This window comes from Erinaceus europaeus, chromosome 8, assembly GCF_950295315.1.
Source record: "Erinaceus europaeus chromosome 8, mEriEur2.1, whole genome shotgun sequence".
NCBI lineage: Eukaryota > Metazoa > Chordata > Mammalia > Eulipotyphla > Erinaceidae > Erinaceus > Erinaceus europaeus.
The window spans coordinates 112,672,684-112,696,565 of NC_080169.1; the positions used below are offsets into that span (position 1 = coordinate 112,672,684).

The window sequence follows — 23,882 nt, forward strand, 5'->3', positions numbered from 1 at the left end:
TGAGGGAAAAGAGAAAAAGGGTGCTGGGAGATAGCTCACCCAGTAGAGTACATGTCACCACACAGGAGGACCCAGGTTTGGGCTCCTGGCCACTACACAAGAGCAGGTGCACAGGGAAAGCTTCATGAGTAGTGGACCAATGCTGTGGTGTCTCCTTTCCCCTCTCCCTCTCTCTCACCGTTCTCTCTCTCTACCTGGGAAAAAAAAATTCTGTCCAGCAGGAGCACAGTGGAGTCACACAGGCATAAAGCCTTGGTGGCAAAAGAAAGAAAAGGAAAAAAAAAAAGTAGAAAATGGCTTGAATGTGAAAAACTGGTCCTATCTCAAACCTCTGCTCCCTTTCTGCCTCTTTTTTTGCCTGGTCAGTTGCCTCAGTCCGCACTGTGGCAAATAAAGTGAATAAACCGGAAAACACAACATTTACCATCAGAAAGCTGAAGAAGCAGTGGGGTCGAGGGGGGTGATTTGTTTGGGTTGCTATGACCACAAAACAAGCCATCATAACCACATTCTTTCCTGCTCACCATTACAGCTTGACGGGGTCTTAAGAAACACTCACAGCACCCCCCCCCCCACGCAGATGAAACAGAGCAGATGTTACTCGAGATTTGACAGGTTCTTGGCTCCACTTAAAACCCTTGTAGAACTGTTGCTGCCCTCATCGCAGCTCCCTGCTACTTCCTCTGGTGTAAGTGGGCATCCCGTAGGTGGGCCGCCAGCAGTGACCTTGAGCCGGCCCTGTCCATCCTGGGATGGCCCAGGGTCATGCTCTGAGTCTGTGACATGGCCTGTTCTCACGCTCTGCTCTGGGGCCTGGCAAAGACCAGGGCGGGAGGAGAAGCGGGAGGGGAGGCCAAGTGCTTCCACTTCCAGCTGCACGGAGTAAGAAACTGAAGCCCGGGGCCAGGGAGACAGTTCACCAGGTAGGGTTCCTGGGTCCTGGCACCACACCGGAAGGGCCATGGAACCAGGAGTAGCTCTGGTACTGTCTCACTGGAAGCTCCTCTCTGTTTCTTTAGCTGAATGAAAAAAGCAGCCTGAGAGTGGTGGACTTATGCATGGGGGAGGCTTTGGCTTCTCAAGGAAAAAAAAAAGGAGGAAGAAAAGAAAAAGAATTCAGAAAATCAGTATGAGGCTGGGCTGGGCGATGGAGCACCCGGTTGAGCACACACGTTACTGTGCACAAGGACCCAGGTTCAAGCCCCCACCTACAGGAGGAAAGCTTCACAAGCAGTGAAGCAGTGCTGCAGGTGTCTCTGCCTCTCTTCCTATCTCCTTCTCCCCTCTCAATTTCTGTCTCTACCCAATAAACACAATAAAATTAAGCACACAAACATATATATGAGGGTGGGTGTAGATACCATAATGGTTATGCAGAGAGACTCATGCCTGAGTCTCCAAAGTCCCAAGTTCAAACCCTTTTACCACCATCAGCCTGAACTGAACAGTGCTTTGGTAAAAGTAATAATAATAATAATAATAATAATAATAATAATTCCTATCCAACAACGACAACAACAATAATAACTACAACAATAAAACAACAAGGGCAACAAAAGGGAATAAATAAATAAAATAAAATAAAAAGTTTGAGACATTTAGTTTTTAAAAATAATAATAATAATAATAACTGTAATCCTCTATATATGAGATAGCGTAATGGTTATGCAGATAACTTTGATGCCTGAGGCTCTCTGGTTCCAAGTTCAATCCCCAGCACCAACATAAACCAGAGTTGAGCAGTGCTCTGGTAAACAAAACAAAATAAAACCCAACCCAAACAAGAGCAGAGTGCAGCATGTGGTGCTAGCTGAGGAGGCCTTGTGCTCCAGGCTCTTGTCACAGATTTCTGGGTCTGACAGCTTGCAGTAGTCACTGTCCCTCAGAGCCTTGTCTGCCACAGCCTGGCCAATGAGCACACCACCCTGGCTGTTTCCTTGACACCAGGAGCAGGTGGGCACTGATGCTTCCAGAAGGAATGCCCTCTCCTAGCCAGAGCCTTCTCAGGGCAGCATTGGTGCTCCGACCCTGTGAGGGGTTGCCTGCTAGGAGAGCTGGACTTGTCTGTGCACTGGGCCCTCCCGGGTCTCAGTGTGGTTCACAGGGTCTTGGAAAGGGCTTTCAGCTTCATGCCGAAGTATGATGTGTTGAAGGAGTTTTCTGATCCCGGACTTCCTGCTACTTGTGACTAGAAATTTTACTGATTTTTTTGATTATTTATTTATTCCCTTTTTGTTGCCCTTGTTTTATTGTTGTAGTTATTGTTGTTATTGATGTCATTGTTGTTGGATAGGACAGAGAGAAATGGAAAGAAGAGGGGAAGACAGAGGGGGAGAGGAAGAGAGACACCTGCAGACCTGCTTCACCGTTTGTGAAGCGACTCCCCTGCAGGTGGGGAGCCGCAGGCTCAAACTGGGATCCTTACGCCAGTCCTTGCGTTTTGCACCACCTGTGCTTAACCTGCTGCGCTACTGCCCAACTCCCTAATCTTACTGATTTTTACCTATGCCTCCATGCTTATAAAAACATAGACATAGGGGGTAGGTGGTGGCGCACCTGATTAAGTGTTCACATTACAGTGCGCAAGGACCTGGGTTCAAGCTCCCAGCCCCACCCCCCACCTGCAGGGGGAAAGCTTCACAAGTGGTGAAACAGGGCTGCAGGTGTCTCTCTGGATCTCTCCCTCTCTATCTCCCCATCCTCCATTTCTCTCTGTCTCTATCCAGTAAAAAACAAAAAAAGGACATAGACATGGTCTTATTGTTTTTATTCTTGTTGTTTTTACCAGGTACAGTTCTTTGTCTTAAATACCACAAGACCTGCTTACTAAGAAAGGCCTTAGGACATTCCTTTGTTGCAACTCCCGGGCTCTGGGACTGAGGTCTGGACTAAGTCATGAGTTAAACTATACCAGGCCCATAGGTCAAGGATAATAGTAACATGCAGTCCATGAACTCAGACAACTGGCATTCTCCCTGAGAGTCTGTCTGGGAGCTGTATATGCCATGGCCGCAGGATAAACCCAGTATTTCTTAGGACATCAAAGAAGTGTACCTGACATTTAGACAATGGCAAGTGTAGTTAAGTTTTATTTATTTACTTATTTATTTTGCCTCCTGGGTTATCGCTGGGACTCGGTTCCTGCTATGAATCCCCTGCTCCTGGAGGTTAGTTTTTCCCCCTTGTTGTTTATCATTGTTCTTCTTATTATTGTTGTTGGGTAGGACAGAGAGAAATTGAAAAAGGAGGGGAAGACAGAGAGGTGGAGCGATAGACACCTGCAGTCCTGCTTCACCACCTGTGCAGGTGGGGGGCTCGAATGGGGATCCTTACTCCAGTCCTTGCACTATACCATGTACGCTTAACCCACTGCACTACTGCCCAGACCCCCCTGTAGTTAAGTTTTAAACACCCCTACCTACACTCTGATGTTTTCCTATGAGAAATTTATTTTCTTCTTCCTATATGATGTATAATTACCGGTTATTTGTATCTTGGCAATTACTTCCTTGATGTATGTTCAATTAAAATACATCTTTAATCTTCTTTATAACTTCCTGATGTTATGCATGATTCTATCAATGAATACTCTGTCGGGGTTCTGGCTGGGGTTGGTCACTTGACACTGTCTAGTCTCAGGATGTCTTGTGTGCATCTCTCCAGAACTCTTCAGATCATCGGCTTGATGTCTGAAGTTAATCTCTCTCAACCCTGAGATGAGACACAACTGATCTCAGGGACCTGGCATCTGGCTATGGTTCTCTCCACCAAAGTAGCCATATTAATAAAACCAGTCCCATTATGCAAGAGCCTGGGCTGAACAGAGTGCTATGGTCTTCCTCTCATTCTCGTAAAAAATAAAGAAATCTTCAAACACGGAAAGACTTCCTTAGGTAGCTGTCAACAGGAATACAGCCCTTCACCTGGGCTTTCTGTGCTGTCCATGGTGCTGAGAGGAGAAACCCCACAGCCCTGCTCCACCCCCCACGGAGCTCCCTGGGTGCTGTCCATGGTGCTCAGAGAGGAGAGACCCTACAGCCCTGCTCCACCATCGACTAGCCCCCACCCCCAGCCTCAAGTCTGTGCTCTTAAGGAAGAGCCTGCAGCTACTGCTACCTCTTTGCCCCAAGTGGCCTTCCTCTCTGCTCAGCCTCCCTGCCCTACTGATGCCTCCTTGGGCCTGGATCTGGTCTCCCCAGTAGTGCAGACACCACCACTGTTGTGACAGTCCAAGTAAGCAACATGGTGAGCATTCTGCTCATGTCTGTCACAGGTTCCTCCACACTGAAATCAGCTGGAAAGAAAGTTCTTTGTGTCTCTCTCTCTTCTATAGAAGATTTATTAGCAAGAGAGTGAGAGAGAACAGGGAACCACAGCATGGCTCTGGCACATATGATGCCAGGGCCCGAACCTGGGAACACACACACACACACCCACACACACCCTGTACTCCACCCACTGAGCCACCTGTCCTCCCAGTTTCCTTAGCAGGTATAGTGCTTGCCCACAGGGAAAACAGCCTGGAGGCTCCTCAGAGCACTAGAAATGGAGCTGGCAGTCCCTCTCCTCACTTTGGATCTATCCAAAAAACACAGACACCCATCCAGAGAGATCTCTGCATACCTATGCTCATAGCATCACGGGTTGTAATAGCCTAAATGTAGAAACAACTCAGATGCCCACGGCCATATGAGTGGCTAAGGCCATATGTGGCCTATGTACACAATGGAACACTACTCAGCTCTGAGGAAGGATCATATCCTTTCCTTTCCCAGATCCTGAATGGAACATGAAGGAATCTTGCTAAGTGAGATAAGCCAGAAGGAGGATGAAGATCAGATGATCTCAATTACAAGTGGGACTTAAGAAGAAAGACGGGAGTCAGGCGGTAGTACAGCGGGTCAAGTGCAGCTGGTGCAGAGCGCAAGGACCGGCGGAAGGATCGCGGTTCGAGCCCCTGGCTTCCCACCTGCAGGGGAGTCGCTTCAAAAGCGGTGAAACAGGTCTGCAGGTGTCTATCTTTCTCTCTCCCTCTCTGTCTTCCCCTCCTCTCTCCATTTCTCTCTGTCCTATCCAACAATGACGACAATAACAGCAACAATAACTACAACAATAAAACAACAAGGGCAACAAAGAGGAATGAATATATAAATAAATAAATTTATAAAGAAAAGAAGAAGAAAGAGAAGAAAAACACAGGGTGAAGCCTGGGCTGTGTGGGGTATATTTCAGCAAAGCAAAAGACTCTGGACTAGGGAAGTGTGTGTGAGTGTGTGTGTGTGTGTGTGTGTGTGTGTGTGTGTGTGTGTGTTGTGTGTCGTGTGTCTAGGGGTGGGTGTCAGGTATTCATTGCATGATGCTGAAGGGAGATGTGGGTGGATGGTGGGATTGTTGTGCTGACACCTGTCCCTGGGAGATGAGAGACTGAACCTGTGTGTCAGCAACTGTCCTGTCAACCATTATCTCCCCCAATAAAATGGCCTGAGGAGAAAGAAAAGTTGCAGCCAGGAAGAATCAGTGTCAGGACACTCTTGAGTTTAAATTCTTCTTCTTTTTTTAAATTGCCACCAGGGTTATTGCTGGGACTAGGTGATGACACTATAAATCCACCATTCCTGGTGGCCATTTTTCCTTTTTTAAATAAATATTTTATTTATTTATTAATGAGAAACACAGGAGGAGAGAGAGAAAGAACCAGGCATCACCCTGGTACATGTTCTGCTGGGGATTGAACTCAGGAACTCATGCTTGAGAGTCCAATGCTTTTTCCACTGCGCCACCTCCCGGACCACCATTTTTCCTTTTTATTTTATTCTATTTAATAAGACTGGGAGACATTGAGAGGGGAAGAGGAGACACACAGAAAGAAAGAAACTTGCAGCTCTGCTTCACCTCTTGTAATGCTTTCCCTCTGCAGGTAGGGAGAAGGGGGGTTCGAACCCAGGTCCTTAGTGCAGTATGCTCAGCAGGGTGCACCACCACCCGGTAGAATTTAAATTCTACCATCACTGTTCACCCAAAGATAATCCTGGAGAACCTACCTCTCTGACTATCATTTATATTGATTGAGACAGCACCAGGCCCATTGTGCAAACACAGAACTTAGTTTTACTTTGACCAGAACAATGCTCAGTTCTGGGGGGTTGAACCTGAGACCTCTGGCACACAAGTCACTCTGTATCTATCTCCCTGGCCCTTCAGACACTGTAGCAGGAGGAGTTAAGTGGTACCTGAGCTTGTCTGCAATGAAGATGACCCTCCTTTCCAGCAGCAGGGAGGCGAAGACACACAGCAGGTGGCGGACGCTGAGGGAGGCGAAGAGAGACTCGAAGTCCACATGCTCCAGCCGGGAGTCCAGGGGGCGGCACAGCTCGATCACCTGCCGGAGACAGGCTGGCTGTGAGCGGGCAGTGGCCCACCCAGCTGGGCCTCTCGCTCACACGTGGTGTGACCTGGCTCTGAGCTCCTCTTGAGCGGCTCCCCAAGATGGAGGAATGAAAGATAGGCAGAGAGATGGAATACAGAAAGATCCTGGGAGGTGGGGAAGGAAGTTTGGCTCAAAAGTATGTACCTCAGATGTCAGATTCAACTGGGATGGAGGTGGAGAGAGATAAGGAGGGAGGGGAAGGTAAATACACACACACACACACACACACACACACACACGGGGACAGAGAGACAGAGGCAATGGCCAAACACTCTCCCTGGCAAAGACCTAGCTAGACTCTCCAAAGGAGGTCTAAGAGAGAGCAAACAGTCTTGCCCCTTAGTGTCCCAGAATGTACACATCTGGTACTTGCCAGTAGTCAGTCTTTCTTTCTTTAAAAAAAAAATTTTTATTTATTTATTTATGAGAAAGATAGGAGGAGAGAGAAAGAACCAGATGTCACTCTGGTACATGTGCTGCCGGGGATTGAACTCAGGACCTCATGCTTGAGAGTCCAATGCTTTATCCACTGTGCCACCTCCGGACCACTCTTTCTTTCTTTCTTTTTTTCTTCTTTCTTTCTTTCTTTCTTTCTTTCTCTCTCTCTTTCTTCCTCCTCTTCTTTTTTTTTACTGCCAACAGGGTTATTGCTGGGGCTCAGTACCTACACTACAAGTCCACTGTTCTCAGTGTTGGCCATTTTTTTTTCCTTTCTATTTTATTTGATAGGGCAGAGGGAAAGGGGAGATAAGAGAGAAAGACAGACACACCTGCAGACCTGCTTCACTATTTGTGAAGTGTCCCTTCTGCAGCTCTGGCTATCGGTAGTACTAGGGATTGAACCCCAGTGCCTTTGACATGCAGATTCTGTGCACTACCATTGTGCTATTTCCCCAGTCCCAAGCTCCCCAAGCAACATTTTTCTTTTTTTGCGCCTCCAGGGTTATCAATGGGGCTCGGTGCCTGCACTATGAATCCATTGCTCCTGATGGCTATTTCCCCCCCATTGTTATTGTTGTTGCTGCTGTTGTTGTTGGATAGGACAAAGTAAATTGAGAGGGGAGAGTGAGATAGAGAGAGGGAGAGAAATATAGACACCGATGACCTACTTCACCGCCTGTGGATAGACCCCCCTGCAGGTGGGGATCCAGGGGCTCGAATCAGGATCCTTACATTTGTCCGTGCACTTCGAACTACGTGTGCTTAACCCTGTGTGCTACCGCCCGGCCCCACCAAGCAGCATTTTTAAGATGCCTTCTCTGCAAGGCAGTTGCTACTGAGCCCAACCCTATTCCAGCCTCTGAGAATGACATGCTGTTCAAGCATCTGTATCGTGTGTGTAGTGTCTCACCTCATACTTGCTGAAGTGTCCCTGATTTCACCCTGCTTGCTACTCCTTTGAGTGTTTATGGTTCTTTTTTACTCCCAAGATGTTACCCCCAACTACTACTTCTCCTTCTCCTGCTCCTCCTCTTTTGAACACTGCTCAGCTCTGGCTCATGGTGGTGCTAGAGACTGAACCTGGCACCTCAGAGCCTCAGGCATACACGTGTGTTATGTAAACCACTGGGCTATCTCCCCAGGTTCATGCTGAACCCTTCCAACAGCAGACACCTTCTCGGGGAGCAGAGATGGTAGGGACTCAGTACTGCGCCCTCTACATGCTGCCGCCCACACACTGAACCTCTCTCATAGGACACTCCATGGCCAGGCCCCCCACATCTGGCACAGGAGGACACAGGGTTCTCTAGCAATGAGGAGGCTGCTCCCCTCTGTGTGGGGAAGTCGGGCTGTTCCAGAATAGCCCAGACCCATCCCCATCTCTCCCTTGTCCCCACAGAGGAGCTGACTTCCCCAGGGCTTCTGAGGCTGGGAGCTCTGGGTGGAGTGGAATCTTCTTTCTGATGGCAACAGAAGGTCCTGAGCACAAAAGGGAACAGGGACAACAGGGAAAACCTCCTTCAGGAAACCCCAGCCCAGCCAAGAGAAGGGATGTGGCACAAGTCTCAGAGGAATAAAAAGGTAGTTCCTTTCCTTCCCAAAAGTGATCAGTTTCACCCGACAGCTACAGAGAGGAGGCAGACCAACACGTAAATAATTAGGTTGTTAGAAAAGTCAAGACACAGGGCCAGGCAGTGGTGCACCTAGTTGAGTGCTCGTGTTACAGTGTGCAAGAATCCAGGTTCAAGTCCCTGGCCCCCACCTGCAGTGGGGAAGCTTTGCAAGCAGTGAAGCAGTGTTGCAGGCGTCTCTCTGTATCTCTCCCTATCTTACCGCTTTCCTCTAGATTTCTCTCTGTCCCTATCAAATAAATAAATGAATAAATAAATATTTTTAAAAGGTCAGGATGCATTTTTTGCATAGGAAAATAGGTCATGAGTTTTCCAACAACTCAACAGGTTGGAACACAAACCACAAAAGCAAGTGACTGTGAGGAGCCACTGAGATTGTTCCGTGTGTGCCTGTGACCAACATCCCACAGGAGGGAGTTGTACTGTTGAAGCCGGGTTCTAGGACGTGCTCCCCAGGGCTGGGAGGGCTGGACTCAGGGTGGGGACAAGGTGGCTGTCTGGATGCTCCCTCTCCCAGGGAGGACTCACCTCCGTTCCTGACCCCGGTAGGAAGTTCTTGACCACGATGGTTTTGCCCAGGGCGGGGAAGGGGGCCTCCATGACGCTCCTCATGAGGGGCTGGACCAGAGCCGGAGAGATGCCCCTTCGCTTCTCCACCTCATCCAGGATCTGTGAGCATGGGAAAAGATGCCCAGCTGTGCTGGCGCTGAGGCACCGGCCTGCTGCCGTGTTCCAGGTGAGGGGGCTGGCCGTGCCAATGTGGGAGTCTTAGGGAGGATGTGCTGTCCCCATCAGACTCACAGGCCCTGTCACTCTTGTGCCCCAGCCCTTCTGCCCTCTGTCATCCATGCTCTATGCCCTGCGACCCTTAAGCTTTGCCCACTAAAGGGGCGAGGTCCGTTCCCTTGACTCTGGGGTTGGTCATCTGACAAGATGGGTTCATATACACCCTCCACAAGGAGCAATACTCCCCAGTGGGGTAGACACTGGCTCTAGGGGGTGACGAAAACGACATAGAAGTTAAGGTGGTTTGCAGAGCTCTAAGGAGCCACGTCCCATGAGCAGACAGCTGGCTTGTATGAGGAACTGACATTTCTCTGGCGGCTGGCAAGTTGGTTCATCTGTCACACCACTGGCCTAGCCCCGGGCACGGCCAGCACACCACATGGGAGTACCACGGCACTGGAGGAAGCTTTGGTGCTAAGGGGTCTCTCCCTCTCTCATAATCAATAAGTAAATATTTTTTTATTTTTAATAATTAAATTTTTTAAAAAATATTTATTTTATTTATTTATTCCCTTTTGTTGCCCTTGTTGTTTTATTGTTGTAGTTATTATTGTATTTGTCGTTGTTGGATAGGACAGAGAGAAATGGAGAGAGGAGGGGAAGACAGAGAGGAGGAGAGAAAGATAGACACCTGCAGACCTGCTTCACCGCCTGTGAAGTGACTCCCCTGCAGATGGGTAGCCAGGGTTCGAACCAGGATCCTTATGCTGGTCCTTGTGCTTTGCGCCACCTGCGCTTAACCCGCTGCGCTACAGCCTGACTCCCTTTTTTTAAAAAATATATTTTTTTAAATTTTTAAATATTTATTTATTTAATAAGTAAATATTTTAAAGAAGGGGGCTGGTGAAATAGCTCACTTGGTTAGTGTTCTGCCTTCTCATGTGCACAAACCAGAGGTTTGAACCTGTGCCCCGTCCCCACTGTTACTCTGAGGGGAGCTTCATATATTGGCTCATTTTCCCCCAGAGAGGACCATAAAGTTATATTAAGACTTTGATGGACTTAAGAACACTATTCCAAAGAAAGTTTCACAGACAGTACACACACCTGCACCAGCACAGATTCATTCATGCTTCCCAGTGACCTTTCTGCCCAGTGAAAGTGATGATGGGAGAGACAAGGCTCAGAGGAAGGAGATCAAAACACAGGGAATGTTTTGGGAAGATTCTCAGCCTGTCCCACCCACAGCTACAGATTCCTTTGATCCTCTTCCTTCTCCCTCTTTCAGGTGCTGACCTTTACCAACTATCCCAGGGATAGGGAGCACAGGAAGTCAGAAGGAGAGGGAGAAGGGGGGGAGGGAAAGAGATGGAGAGCACTTTCTGTGTCCTCCAGGCCAAGCTTCATGTCCTCACCTTGGAAAAGAGGCTGAAGCACCCCAGGCGGCTCACGATGCAGTAGACTTCTGGGAGACGCTTTCCTTTGCCACCAGGCTTTGTGGAGTGAAACAAAGACATTACCACTTCAGGGAAGGAAAGAAAGCCCTGTCCGGTGGCTCTTGTGTGCAGATGGTTCCACCCACCTTAGCTTTGGGCAGCCCAATGGGGGAAGCAGTGCCATAGCCCCTCTGTATTGGTGGGAGTCACTTAGATTTGTGTTCTCCTGAAGGGACCAACTCAGGGGTGCTGTGTGCACAGGGGTGCTGTGTGGGGCCATCAGGCCAAGCACCTTGACGCTAAGTGAACCACAAAGCAGAGAAGTGACCTTGAGACCCTGTGCTCACTACACAGAAAATTCCAAGTGAGAAATCTTTTTTGAAAGTTCTTTTGGGAATCTGACTTTCAAGCTCTTTTCAAACTGAAGAGAAAACCAGTCTTGGGTTGGGGAGATGGCATAATGGCTCTTCAAAAGACCATCATGCCAAGGGCTCTGACATCCCAGGTTCAATCTCCAGCACCACTATAAGGAAGAGCTGAGTAGTGCTCTGGTGTGTGTGTGTGTGTGTGTGTGTGTGTGTGTGTGTATCATCTATCTATCTAGCTAGCTACCTCTTTTATTAAAATAAGTAAGCAAATATTCTAAAAAAAAAAAGCAGTGTTTAAAGGAATTCTGGTCAACAAAAGTTATTTCTGTCCTTCCCTTAACTTTCTTAATTTTCAGGCATACTTTTCAGTCACTGAAGATGTCAACAAAAATTTACAGAACATCTACTATGTGCTGTGCATTATTCTGGACATTTAAAATAAAAAAAAAATTTTTTTTTTTATTTATTCCCTTTTGTTGCCCTTGTTGTTTTATTGTTGTAGTTATTATTGTTGTTGTCATCGTTGTTGGATAGGACAGAAAGAAATGGAGAGAGGAGGGGAAGACAGAGAAGGGGAGGGGAAGACAGAGAAGGGGAGAGAAAGACAGACACCTGCAGACCTGCTTCACTGCCTGTGAAGCGACTCCCCTGCAGGTGGGAAGCCGGGGTTCGAACCGGGATCCTTATGTTTGTGACATTTAAAATTTCTGTCAGCCAATTCCTAGAACTGAACACATGCCCAGGGAGAAGGATTCACTGCTAATAAAGGCTTCAAAACAATGGGTCTTGGCCAGGCAATACAACATGGTCACTACACTGAACACCTTTTTGACTTTCAAAGGGTTTACTCTGAAGAAGAACTCTTGGATTATTTACATCACCAATAAGACAAACTGGCTTGACAGGTGTTGTAGTGGATAAAGCATTGGACTCTCAAGCATGAGGTCCTGAGTTTGATCCCTAGTATCATATGTGTTAGAATGGTGCTCTGGTTCTCTCTCTCTCCCTAATAAATAAATCTTTTTAAAAGAGCTGAATAATAAAACCTCCCTTCTACAATCTTTAAAAACCACTATCAGTGGTTGCAGTTTGGGTCTGTTTAGCACAGTTTATTAGAAAATACAGGGCTGGGGAGACAACATAATGGTTCTACAAAAGACTTTCACTCCTGAGGCTCTGCAGTCCCAGGTTCACTCCCCAGCACCACCATAAGCCAGAGCTGAGCAGTGCTCTGGTGCCAGCTTCTCTGTCTGTCTGTCTGTCTCTCCCCCGCCATCTCTAGTTTTCTTTCTGTATCTATTTCATTAAAATAAATGGATAAATGAGGCCAGGCAGTGGCACATCCGATTAAGTGCACATATTATCAAGCACAAGGACCTGGATTCAAGCTCCCCAGCTTCAGAGGGGATACTTTACAAGCAGTGAAGCAGGTCTGTAGGTGTCTATCTTTCTCTCCCCCTCTCTACCTTTCCCTCATCTTTCAATTTCTCTCTGTCCTGTCCTAATTAAAAAAAAAAAATAGAAAGAGAAAAAAAAAAGGAAAAAATGATTACCAGGAGCAGTGGATTTGAACCCCAGCAATAACCCTGGAGGCAATAAATAAATAAATGAATAAATGAAATATTAAAAAACCCAGAAAAATATACAAAATATACATTACTTAAAAAAAAAAAAGACATCCGACTTAATGTGAGAAGGGCAATTTGTTCAATGAGGGAAATGATGTCTTAAAAGGCATTTTCTTTCCACAGGAGACAAAGGCATTAAGACTCAGGTGAGCCCATGAATTTTCCTCCCTGATTTTGACTTCCTCAATCAACCTGCTCCATCACTCCTCTCTCTCTCTCCCACACTGCCAAGTCCCTGTGCTATTAGTACCCCCATTCAGACAGAAATAGGAAGTTGTAGGTAAAGACTCTGCTGATGTCTGCAGCCAACAGCAAGAAATGTGATGATCAGATGAGGCTGGTCCCCTTTCCTCCTTCCTCTTGGAGCTCCCCCACTACATGATCTATAAAACACCTCCTAGGAAGATCTGAGAGGTTTTGCCTTATCCCTTTGGTTGATTCCAATTTATTTATTTATTTTTGTAGTTTTTAAAACTTTAATATTTATTTATTCCCTTTTCGTTGCCCTTGTTGTTTTTATTGTTGTAGCTATTGATGTCGTTGTTGGATAGGACAGAGAGAAATGGGGAGAGGTGGGGAAGACAGAGAGGGGGAGAAAGATAGACACCTGCAGACCTGCTTCACCGCCTGTGAAGCGACTCCCCTGCAGGTGTGAGCCGGGGGCTTGAACTGGGATCCTTACGCTGATGGTTGCGCTTTGCACCACGTGCACTTAACCCGATGTGCTACTGTCTGACTCCCGGGTAATTCCAATTTAAATCCTGCCTTTCTCCAAGCGATGGTGCGACTGTGCTGGGCTTCAGCTGCGAGTATGGGTCAGGGTCCTCTATCCCCCAGGATCAGGCCTCCCGGGAGCACAGTGGCACTGCAGGAAGCCGGCATGGCTCTCTGCTCGAGCTCCTGGGTACCAGGGCGGAGCGGACTCACCAGCAGTCTTCGGCAGTACCCGAACCTTCTGCTTCCGTCTTCCCCAGTTAGCACAAATGAGAAGGTTTCACTGTGGTGGTGAAGACAAAAGGCATTACAAAGCAGGGCACCTGGCTGAGCACATACATTATAGTTCCCAAGGACCTGGGTTCAAGTCCCAGGTTCTCACCTGCAGAGGGGAAGCTTCATGAGTGGTGAAGCAGTGTTCTAACTGTCTCTTTCGCCTCTCTCCTCTATCTCCCTCCTCCCTCTCAATTTCTCTTTCCCTATCCAAAATAAAATTAAAAAAAAAATTAAAGTGCATTATAAAGTGACACAAGATAGCGGAGACACTGAGGGGAGGGAACCTGGAGACCTTTCTGGAAAAGGCTGACAAAAAGGGGGTGGGGGCTGGCAATGTAGCTCACCTGGATAGTGGGCCAGCTTTGCCATGCATGATCCAGGTTTGAGTCTGGTCCCCACCGCACTGGGGAAAGCTTTGGTGCTGTGGTCTCTCTCTCTCTTTCTCTTTTTCTCTCTCTGAAAAGTCAGCTCAAAGCAATGATGACAGAAAAGGGGGTGGGGGAATGAACCCCTACACTTAAGAGAACTCTGGAGTGTTATTATGTGCTGTGAGGAAAGGCAGGACTTTATTCCACCTTGAAGGCTCATGTAAGTCTATTACAGGAGCCACCTCACTGCACAAAACCCAGCTGCCACTTCTGTCACTTCCTGAGTGAGGTGGTGACCGCTGATGAGGGGGTAGGGCTCCAGGAGGGAGCTGCTGAGGAGCGGGCCGGCTTTGTGTACCCTTCCTGGGTGCTGTCTGTTCAAAGGCACCTCAAGGCTTGGACTGTCCCTGTAGGCTGCTAGATTAGCCAAGAGAACGAGTGTCAAGCCAGGGGAGATAGCACAGAGGTTTATGCAACATAGTTTCAAGTCTGAGGCCTGCTGCCCCACATTCAGTCCCTGGAACCATCATAAGCCAGAGTTGAGTGGTGCCCTGGTAAGAAGAAAAAGAGAAAGAGAGGGAGGGAGAAAGGGGAGGAAGGAAGGAAGGAAGGAGCAGCCCAGGAGGTAGCACAGTGGATAAATTGTTGGATCCTCAATCATGAGGTCCTGAGTTCAGCCTCCAGCATTATATATGCCAGAGTAAATCTCTTGTTCTCTTTTCTCAGAAAAAAACATGATAATGAAGAGAAGAATTCTCTCACACATGTGGGAGACAGTCTCTGAGTGATCAATTGCTGAAAGACCTGATGATTGAAATGGCAGTGGAAATATGAATGTCTTATAATCTGAGTATCAGCCGCGTAGGCTAGTGTGATGTTTCTAGTGCTGGACAAGGGTGGGGATGGACAATGGCTCCCGAACTTCTCCCAGACTCAGAATCTCCCTACTGCCCCCGTGGCCTTGCATTAAGCAGCACGGTGACCCTTGCCTTCAGGGCGGTTTCAAGATCACTGTGGGAATGAATCCCTCACCAAGAGGCCCTGTCACGACTGCCCAGTGGTGAGAGTAGATACTGGCATGACCCCAGCTTTAGTGCCTGTTGGGCTTTGGGGAGTGTGGATGGGGTGAAGTAACACGAACCTGGTGAACTGCTGGACGGGAGTCCACTCCTTGGCGTCGGGGAAGCAGAACTGGGGGATGGCCTTCAGCTGGTCCTCAGCCTCTCTCATGAACTTGAAAGACCTTTCTAGCTGTGGAGGGAAGGGTGACAGAAAGTTCCAGAACTGACCCCGGCATGGGGGGTAGGAGGCAGGTGTTGGGTGGCACCGTGTGTCCCACCTTCTCGGTGGTGATGGTGCCTCCTATCTCTTCTGGGACCTTTCCTCCTGAGGGCAGCACCAACTACAGCCTCACAGGACAGCAAAGAGGGGGAAGAATGTGTCGCAGAGAAACATTCTGGAACGTTCTCTACACTGGCCATTGTGGAATACAGTTATTTAATTCGACAAGGCAAGACACAGAAACCCTAGTATCTGAGACAAGGGTCGGAAGACAGCATTCAAGGGACTGAGGGAACCCAAGCCTGACTGTGTTCAACTTAATTTTCTTTTTATTCGTTACCATATTTATTTGTTTTAGCCATCAGGGTTATCACTGGGGCTCAGATGACTCCACTGAACCCCTGGTGGGATTCTTTTCTTTTCTCTCCTTTTCTTCCAGTAGAAATATAGAGGGGGAAGGGAGAGGTGAGACATCTGTCTGCAGCACTGCTCCACTTTCGTGAAGCTTCCTTTCTGCAGGTGGGAACTGGTTCCTTGCATCTGCTGACACGTGCGCTCACTTAGTGAGCCACCGCCTGCGGTGTGTTCAACTTTAACACAAGCACGCCCCAATCCTAAGCCCAGCCCCCAAACAACTAGAGGAAGCTTCAGTGCTGTGAAATTTATCCCCTCACCTTCTAGTTGAAAAAGTTAGCCTGGGGGCCAGGTGGTGGCGCACCTGCTTGAATGCACGTGTTACAGTGCACAAGGACCAGGGTTTGAGTCCCTGGTTCCCACCTGCAGGGGGAAAGCTTTGCAAGTGCAAAACAGGGTTACAAGTGTCTCTCTGTCTCTCTCCCTCTCTATCTACCCCATTCTTCTCGACTTCTGAGTGTCTGTATCCAATAACTAAAGACAACAACAACAAAAAACTGGGCCTCATACACACATTTATTTCCCCCTTCAATTTTTTTTAATTAGTGATTTTAATAGTGACTTATAGGATTATAACACGGGGATCGTTCCATATCACTCCCTCCACCAAACTCTGTGTCCCACTACCCCTTTTAGCCACAAAGATAACCACCAATAGTTCTCCCAAGATCTCAGAGACAGGTCGGTGGCAGCTTTCTTTGCAAGTCCATGTGTTCTGATTCTCTGCATTTCACATGAGCAAGACCAGCTGGTAGTTGCCTTTCATGTCTTTACTTCATTAAGCATCGTCACCTCCATTCATTTTTTTTTGTCTCAAAGGACACAATATCATTTTTTAAAAAAAAGTAAATTTATTTAATATATATATATATATTTTAACCAGAGCACTGTTCTGTTCAGCTCTGGCTTATGGTGGTGCGGGGGATTGAACCCTGGGACTTTGGAGCCTCAGGCATGAGAGTCTGTTTGCATAACCATTATACTATCTTCCCTCCGCTTATTTAATTAATTTTAATGACAGAGGAAGACCGAGAGAATGACTAGATCATCAGACAAAGAGAGGACTACAAAAGTTGGATAACAGCAAGAGACTGACTCACTTGAATGGGAGCTACTCTCTGCCCTAACCCAACTTTTCAGCCCTTTTCTCTACTCTGACACCATTTTCTCAGACAGTTTTTATCCAACTTCATGCTAGCTATCAAACTCAAGCAAAACTATCATAGTTGTCGGCCTCTAGAAACATACCTAAAATGGACTTCTAAGCTTTCTTCCACCTTAAGATCCCTAATCTCATCTGCTCTGTTCCTACTTTTTTGGTTCCTGTTCATTAACCATTTTGTCTTACTTTATATCCTGCCACCTTCCAGACACCAAGTTGCAGATGCTACCATGATTCTATCCTGACTTCCTGGGCAAATGACCTCACCTATGTATCCTGGAACCTCGCCTCTCCAGGGCTCTACTCCACTAGAGAAAGATTAGAGACAGGCAGGGGGTTATGTATTGACCTGCCAAAGCCCAAATCCAATGGAGAAGCAATTACAGAAGCCAGAACTCCTACCTTCTGCACCCCCAAAACAACTTTGATCCATACTCTCAGAGGGGGAGAAGTGATAGGAGGAAGAGGGTAAGAGGGCTCCATCAGGTCCCAGAGAGAGGGGACAAAAAGGGGAGAGATATTTGGATATAGTAATAGGGTTATGTGTGGCTTGGAGGGGAAGAGAGGACTGGAAAGAAAAAGGAGACAGTTATGTGCAAATGTAGACAGATAGTTGTAGAGATGATAGTTAACCCATGTCTGCAACCTTGGGAGAACCGTGGTGGTTTGCAATGGAGGGACTTATGATTCAGAACTCTGGCGGTGTAAATGGTGTGGAATTATACCCCTGTTGACATGTAATTTTGTAAATCAACGTTGAATCGCTAATAAAAAACAAACACAAAAAATAAATTAAAAAGAGAGAGAATAACCAGAACACCGCTCAGCTCTGGCTTATGGTGGTGCCAGGGATCAAACCTGGGACCTCGTGGGTTCAGATATGAAAGTTCTTTGCATAACCATTGTGCTGTCTCTCAGGCTTCAATTTCATCTTTTTTTTTTTTTTTCTCCAGGGTTATCGTTGGAGGTTGGTGCCTTCATTACGAATCTACTGCTCCTGGAAGCCATTTTCCCATTTTTGTTGCTTTTATTTATTATTGTTGGACAGGGAAGAGAGAAATGGAGAGAGGAGGGGAAGACAGAGAGGGGGAGAGAAAGACAGACACCTGCAAATCTGCTTCACCGCTTGTGAAGGGACCCTCCCTACAGGTGGGGAGCCAGCAGCTCGAACCAGGATCCTTACTCCTGTCCTTGGGCTTTGTTCCATGTGCACTTAATCTGCTGCGCTACTGCCCGGCCCCCAATACCATCTTTTTTTTTTTTAATTGGCGCATCCCATATAGACTCTCTACCACTGAATTACATCTCTGGCCTCACAGCTGCTATTAATATCCATGGCTCCATGTACAGAGATTTGAGTTAAGTCACTAGCTGTCCTCTAGTTTTTCTTCTCCGGGTCCTCATGTACGGCAAGGTGTGCTCCATGAGGTGAGCCATCTCCCAGCCCAGAGGACTTTCTTTTAAAAAAATGCAGCACTGGGGGTTGGACCTAGGGATGTGTGTGATACCACTGAGTGGCCTCCATGGGCCAGCTTTTTCACTGTTTATTTCATTTGGAGAGAGAGAAAAAGAGAGAGAGAGAGAGAGAGAGAGAGAGGAGGCTTGGAAGAAGGAGCATCTGCAGGGGCCTCCGGGTACCTTCAGAGGGAACTGCTGCGTGAGCTCTGGCACATAGGCCCCGGCCTGCTTCTTGTGTAGCGACACCACCACAAAGTACTCAAAGAGCTGCCGCTCCTGGTACTCCAGGAGCTCCCGGTCCAGCGGGGGGAACCTCGGGGCCTGCTTCAGGCGGGACTTCACATTGACCAGGCGCCGGCTGTGAGCTGGGGAGGAAGACAGGCCAAACACGGAGGAGCTCAGGGAGGCTTGAGAGTTTAAAAGAGTTCCAGGACTCTCTCTTAGGGAGCCTTGCCCAAGCCCCAGAAGAAGACACTCTTCTTTCCAGGCTAAGCCAGTGCAGGAGCCTGCCATCTGGACTCCGTCACAGGAGGTGAGGATGCGCACTCATCCCCCCTCAGGCCCTTCCAGTGTGGGCATGTGACAAAGTGTGTGTGTGTGTGTGTGTGTGTGTGTGTGTGTGTGTGTGTGTGTGTATTGGGGTGGGGGAGCAGAGGGAGTCTGTAAATGCTCATGTGACTCCCCAGGCAGGGACCTGATTAAGCTGACAGGAATACCTGTCTCCTTCCTGTTCCCTATTTTCTGAGTGTGGAGGAACTGGCTTCACCCCCAGGCCTGGCAGCACTGGGCACAGAAGTGAATGAGGCAGGGCCACTGGGTGAGTAGGGCTCAGTCCCTTCTCAAGGCAGCTCTGGCTTAGAAATTTGAACCACAGGGGCGGAGCATTCCAATGGTTTCACTTGACAAGAGGAGGCAGAGGGCCTGAGGCCTGTGGTGATGCCCCCCACGGCCTGTGGCACTTCTCAAGCCCCAGGTCCCAGCAGCACTGTTGCCTGACCCAAGTGTGAAAACGCCTGGCACAAAATGGGTAGGCCTAGAAATAGGGTCCGTGCAGTGGTCACCAGCTCTGTGGTGGAAGCTGGGCATGCATCCACTCCAGGCCAGCACCTGGCTGACTGGCCTTGGGCACCCCCTGTCCCCCGCAGACTTTGTGCCCTGTCTCTCAGGTGACTTCCTGTCCCCCAGCCCCGCCTCCCCCCAGTGCTCTGCCCAGCAGCAGCTGCTCTCACCTTTCAGCTTCTCCTCCGTGTCGCTGTCAGACTCGCTGTTCTCGTCTGTCACTAGGCCAATAAGCAAACACAAAAAGCAAGTTCAAGGGTGACTTATTCTAGTGCAGGAAACTGTGTTTGTGGTTGTTGCCAGGGATAAAACCCAGGGCGACAAAGGATTTGTTTTACTACTGAGTTCCATTCCCGGACCAAAGAAACTTTTTTTTTTCCTCAATGTTTTATTGTTACTAGGGTTATCAATGGGGCTTGGTAGCTGCAGAATCAATCTATCACTACTGGTGGCCATTTTTCCCTTTTTTAAATTAGATAGGGCAAAGAGAAATTGAGAGAGGAAGGAAAGATAGAGAGGAAGAGGGTCATCCACAGGCCTGCTTCACTGCTTCTGAAGCTTTGCCCTGCAGGTGGGGAGCAGGGGCTCAAACCTAGGTCCTTATATGTGTAAGGAGTGTGTGTAGTGTGCTCAACCAGATGTGCCACTGCCCGGCCCCCAACTTCTTTTGTTTCCCCCCTTCCGCTAGGTCTTTGGTGGGGCTTTATGCCTGTACAGTTCCACTGTTTCTGGTAGAATTTATTTTCTTTTCTTCTGATAGCAGTTGAAAACTAGAGAGAAAGGAGAGAAATCACAGCCCTGCCCCACTGCTCATGAAGCTTCCCTTTTGCATGGTGCTCCCACATGGTGACTGGGGGCTTGGACCTGGATCCTTCCCAGGTATGTTCTACCTGGAAATGCTTTTATATAATTATAAGTTCAAGATTTTGTTCAGAGGGAGTACTTCTTTTTTTAAAAAATTTTTTTTTAACTTTATTCACTTTTCCCTTTTGTGGCTCTTGTTTATCATCTTTGTTGTTATTATTATTGTTATTGCTGTCATTGTTGCTGGATAGGACAGAGACAAATGGGAAAGAGGAGGGGAAGACAGAGAGGGGGAGAGAAAGACAGACACCTGTAGACCTGCTTCACCGCTTGTGAAGCGACTCCCTTGATGGGTCCTTGCGCTTTGCGCCATGTGCGCTTAACCCACTGTGCCACCGCCTGGCTCCCAGTATTTCCTTTTTATTTACCTAGAGGTAATGGACAAACTGTGTCTTTGTCCAGCTAGTGTACTTCCAAATTAATCCAGGGCCTGGGTGGTGGCTCATCTGGTAGAGGGCACAAGTTACCATGTGTGAGGACTTGGGTTCAAGTCCCTGGTTCCCACCTGTAGGGAGTAAGCTTCATGATCAGTGGGGCAATGCTGCAGGTATCTCTCCTCTCTGTCCACCCCCCACCTGATCATTCATCCTCTATCAAAAAGAAAGAAAAAGGGAAAAAAAAAGGCTGCCAGAGTGGTAGAGGCATGTAGACACTGAGCCTCAGCGATAATCCCAGAGAGAGTAGATATAATCCAGGGCTCCTCCAGAAGGCCCCAGTCGGTGACAAATGATGCAGGGAGAGACACCAGCCCCTCCTGCATGCAGAGTCAAGGTCAGCAGGTAGCACTGATCCCCTGGCTGATCAGGCTGATCCCCTGGCCCCAATGGTCTGGACGAGAGCACCAACACGGTCCCTCCTTCAAAGTCCATGCCAAACCACAGGCAGCTTCCAGAGAGAAGCTGTTTTCAGAGGCAGGACTTCAAGTGTGTGGGATTTCACCGCTCCTCACATTCCCTTCCTCCTTGCCTTTCCTCCCTCCCTTCCTTTCTTCCTCTCTGTCTCCTTCTATCTTTCTCTCTCTCTCTCTCTCTTTTTTGCCTCCAGGGTTATTGCTGGGGCTCAGTGCCTGTACCATGAATCCACTGTTCCTGGAGGCCATTTTTTTCCCCTTTTGTTGCCCTTGTTGTTGTAGCCTTGCTGTGGTTATTATTGTTGTTGATGTCATTCATTGTTGGATAGGACAGAGAGAAATGGAGAGAAGGAGGGGAAGACAGAGAGGGGGAGAGAAAGATAGACACCTGCAAACCTGCTCCACCACCTGTGAAGCGACTCCCCTGCAGGTGGGGAGCCGGGGCTTGAACCGGGATCCTTATGCCACTGGTCCTTGTGCTTTGTACCATGTGCCCTTAACCCGCTGCGCTACTGCCCGACCCCCCTTCTCTCTCTTTTATTGCTACCAAGTTTATTGCTGGTGTTTGGTGCTGGCACTATGAATCCATCACTGCAGGAGGCCTTTTTTCTTTCTATTTTATTTGAGGGGACAAGGAGAAAGTAAGAGGGAGGAAGAAGCAGAGAGGGAGAGAGACAGACAGATACCTACTGACCTGCTTCACTGCCTGGGAGGCATCCTCTTGCAGGTGGGAAGCAGGGGCTCAAACCCAGGTCCTTGCACATGGTACTGTGTACACTCAACTGGGTGTGCCACCGTCCCCCTAGTCACTTTTCATCCATAGAGAGACTGAGAGACAGGGAGAGGAAGAGATACCACAGATCTGGCGAACACCCCCCCACCCAGTGCCACAGTGCTCCCCTGAGGTGCTGGGGCATGAACCTGGGCAGCCCGCCTGGCAAGGGTGAGCTGTGTGTGTCTTCAGGCTCGGGGGGGGGGGGGGGGAGGGAAGGCGCTTACCCTTTCCAGAGCTGCTCTCTGCCGACTGGGACAACCTCTTCACTCGTTTCTTGCCCCTTCGGGCCTCGTAAATGGCGTTGATGCGCAGCACCAGCTGTCAGGCAGGGGGAGAAAGGCCAGTGTTAGCATCTCAGCTCTAGGGCTGCCAGGCCTCCTTCCTGCCCACTGTCCTGGGGAGGGGCGGCCAGGGAGGGGGCGGGAGGAGGAGGCTCTCCTCAGCCCACGGGCTTCTCTCTGCCTGGCAGCACCAGTGCTACAAGGGCACTGAGGACGGTGGCCACCATCGGGTGGGCTGTGCTGTCTACATGCAGTGGCTTCTGGGGAGACATGGGGAGACCAGCTCAGCAGCTGGGGGCGGTGGCTGCTCCCCTCCCACAAGGCCATGTTACTATGGCTTGACCCCAACACACACACACACTTAGCCTCACACACAACACACACACACACACACACACACACACACACTCATCCTCACCCACACACTAACACTCACATATACACTCACATACACACATTCACACACACCCTCACACAACTCAAGCATTTAGACATGTGTGCTCACACACACACACAAGCCCTCGTGGACACAGACACATACACCTTCACCCTCACCCACACACTACACTTACACTCACATAAACACTCAGTCATATACACTCACACACACATTCACATGCACCCTCACACTCACATACACCCTCTCACACACACACTCACACAGTACACACTCATGCACTTGGACACGTGCACTCACACACATACATATGCCCTTGCTGACACACACACATACACACTCACCCTCACATTAACACTCATATAAAAACCCACACTGTCACATACACTTACACTCTCACACACAACTCATACACAACATACACTCACACACAGAATATTGAGCTGCCCTGAGTGGCAAGGTAGCAGGGATCACAGTGGACCTTGAGCCCCCAGGGGTCCCTGTGCCTTCTCTGCAGGGGCCCCTTCCCTCCAGACTCCTGGGTCATGCCAGCCTGTCCCTGTGCCTGGAAGCTGAGTCACTCAGCTTATGACTTAGGGGCTGTTACCCAGGCTGAGTGGAACACAGCCACAGAGAGAGCAAAAGTCTTGGGTCTCCTCCCACTGGGCTCTACAGCACTGGCCACTCCTTCCAAGAGTGGAAGGTGCTGGGTCCACCTGCTGGAGAGAGAAGTGGCCCCATACATAACTGCATAAGAGTGTCTCTCTGTGTGTGTCCTGTTTATTACAGAGAGAGAGGAAGAGAGCTTTACTCTGGTATATGCAGTGCTGGGGGTCAAACGGGACTTCAAGCTTGCCAGTCGGTGCTTTACAGCTATGTCACCTCCTACACCACTCAACCAGTACTTTTTAAAAATGTTAAAAGTTTTTAAAGCTGCTTATAAGTACTTTCAGGGGAGCTGTACTTATAAGCAGCTTTAAAAACTTTTAACATTTAAAAAAATTTTTAATATTTATATATTTATTCCCTTTTGTTGCCCTTGTTCTTTTTTTATTGTTGTAGTTATTATTGTTGTTATTGATGTCGTCATTGTTGGGTAGGACAGAGAAAATAGAGAGAGGAGGGGAAGACGGAGAGGGGGAGAGAAAGACAGACACCTGCAGACCTGTTTCACCGCTTGTGAAGCGATTCCCCTGCAGGTGGGGAGCCAGGGGCTCAAATAACTTTTTTTTTTTTTAATGCCACTAGTTATCTCTGGGGCTCAGTGCTAGCACACAAATCTAACACTTCCAGCAGTCATTTTTCCTTCCCTTCCCTTCCCTTCCC

The 23,882-nt window shown here is 48.5% G+C and overlaps 1 protein-coding gene across 3 annotated transcripts in view; it reads right to left on the reverse strand.

Moving 5' to 3' along the window:
• DENND2A (DENN domain containing 2A) overlaps positions 1 to 23,882 on the reverse strand; it is a 111,514-nt gene that overhangs the window by 16,488 nt on the left and 71,144 nt on the right. For all 3 annotated transcript variants that reach the window (XM_060196701.1, XM_060196702.1, XM_060196700.1), the window contains exons 6-13: positions 22,103 to 22,196; positions 19,560 to 19,610; positions 18,511 to 18,695; positions 15,157 to 15,266; positions 13,585 to 13,654; positions 10,641 to 10,718; positions 9,028 to 9,168; positions 6,231 to 6,379 (exon numbers count right to left, since the gene is read on the reverse strand). In XM_060196701.1, coding sequence (XP_060052684.1) covers positions 6,231 to 6,379; positions 9,028 to 9,168; positions 10,641 to 10,718; positions 13,585 to 13,654; positions 15,157 to 15,266; positions 18,511 to 18,695; positions 19,560 to 19,610; positions 22,103 to 22,196 — 878 coding nt within the window. The remainder of the gene's footprint in view (positions 1 to 6,230; positions 6,380 to 9,027; positions 9,169 to 10,640; positions 10,719 to 13,584; positions 13,655 to 15,156; positions 15,267 to 18,510; positions 18,696 to 19,559; positions 19,611 to 22,102; positions 22,197 to 23,882) is intronic.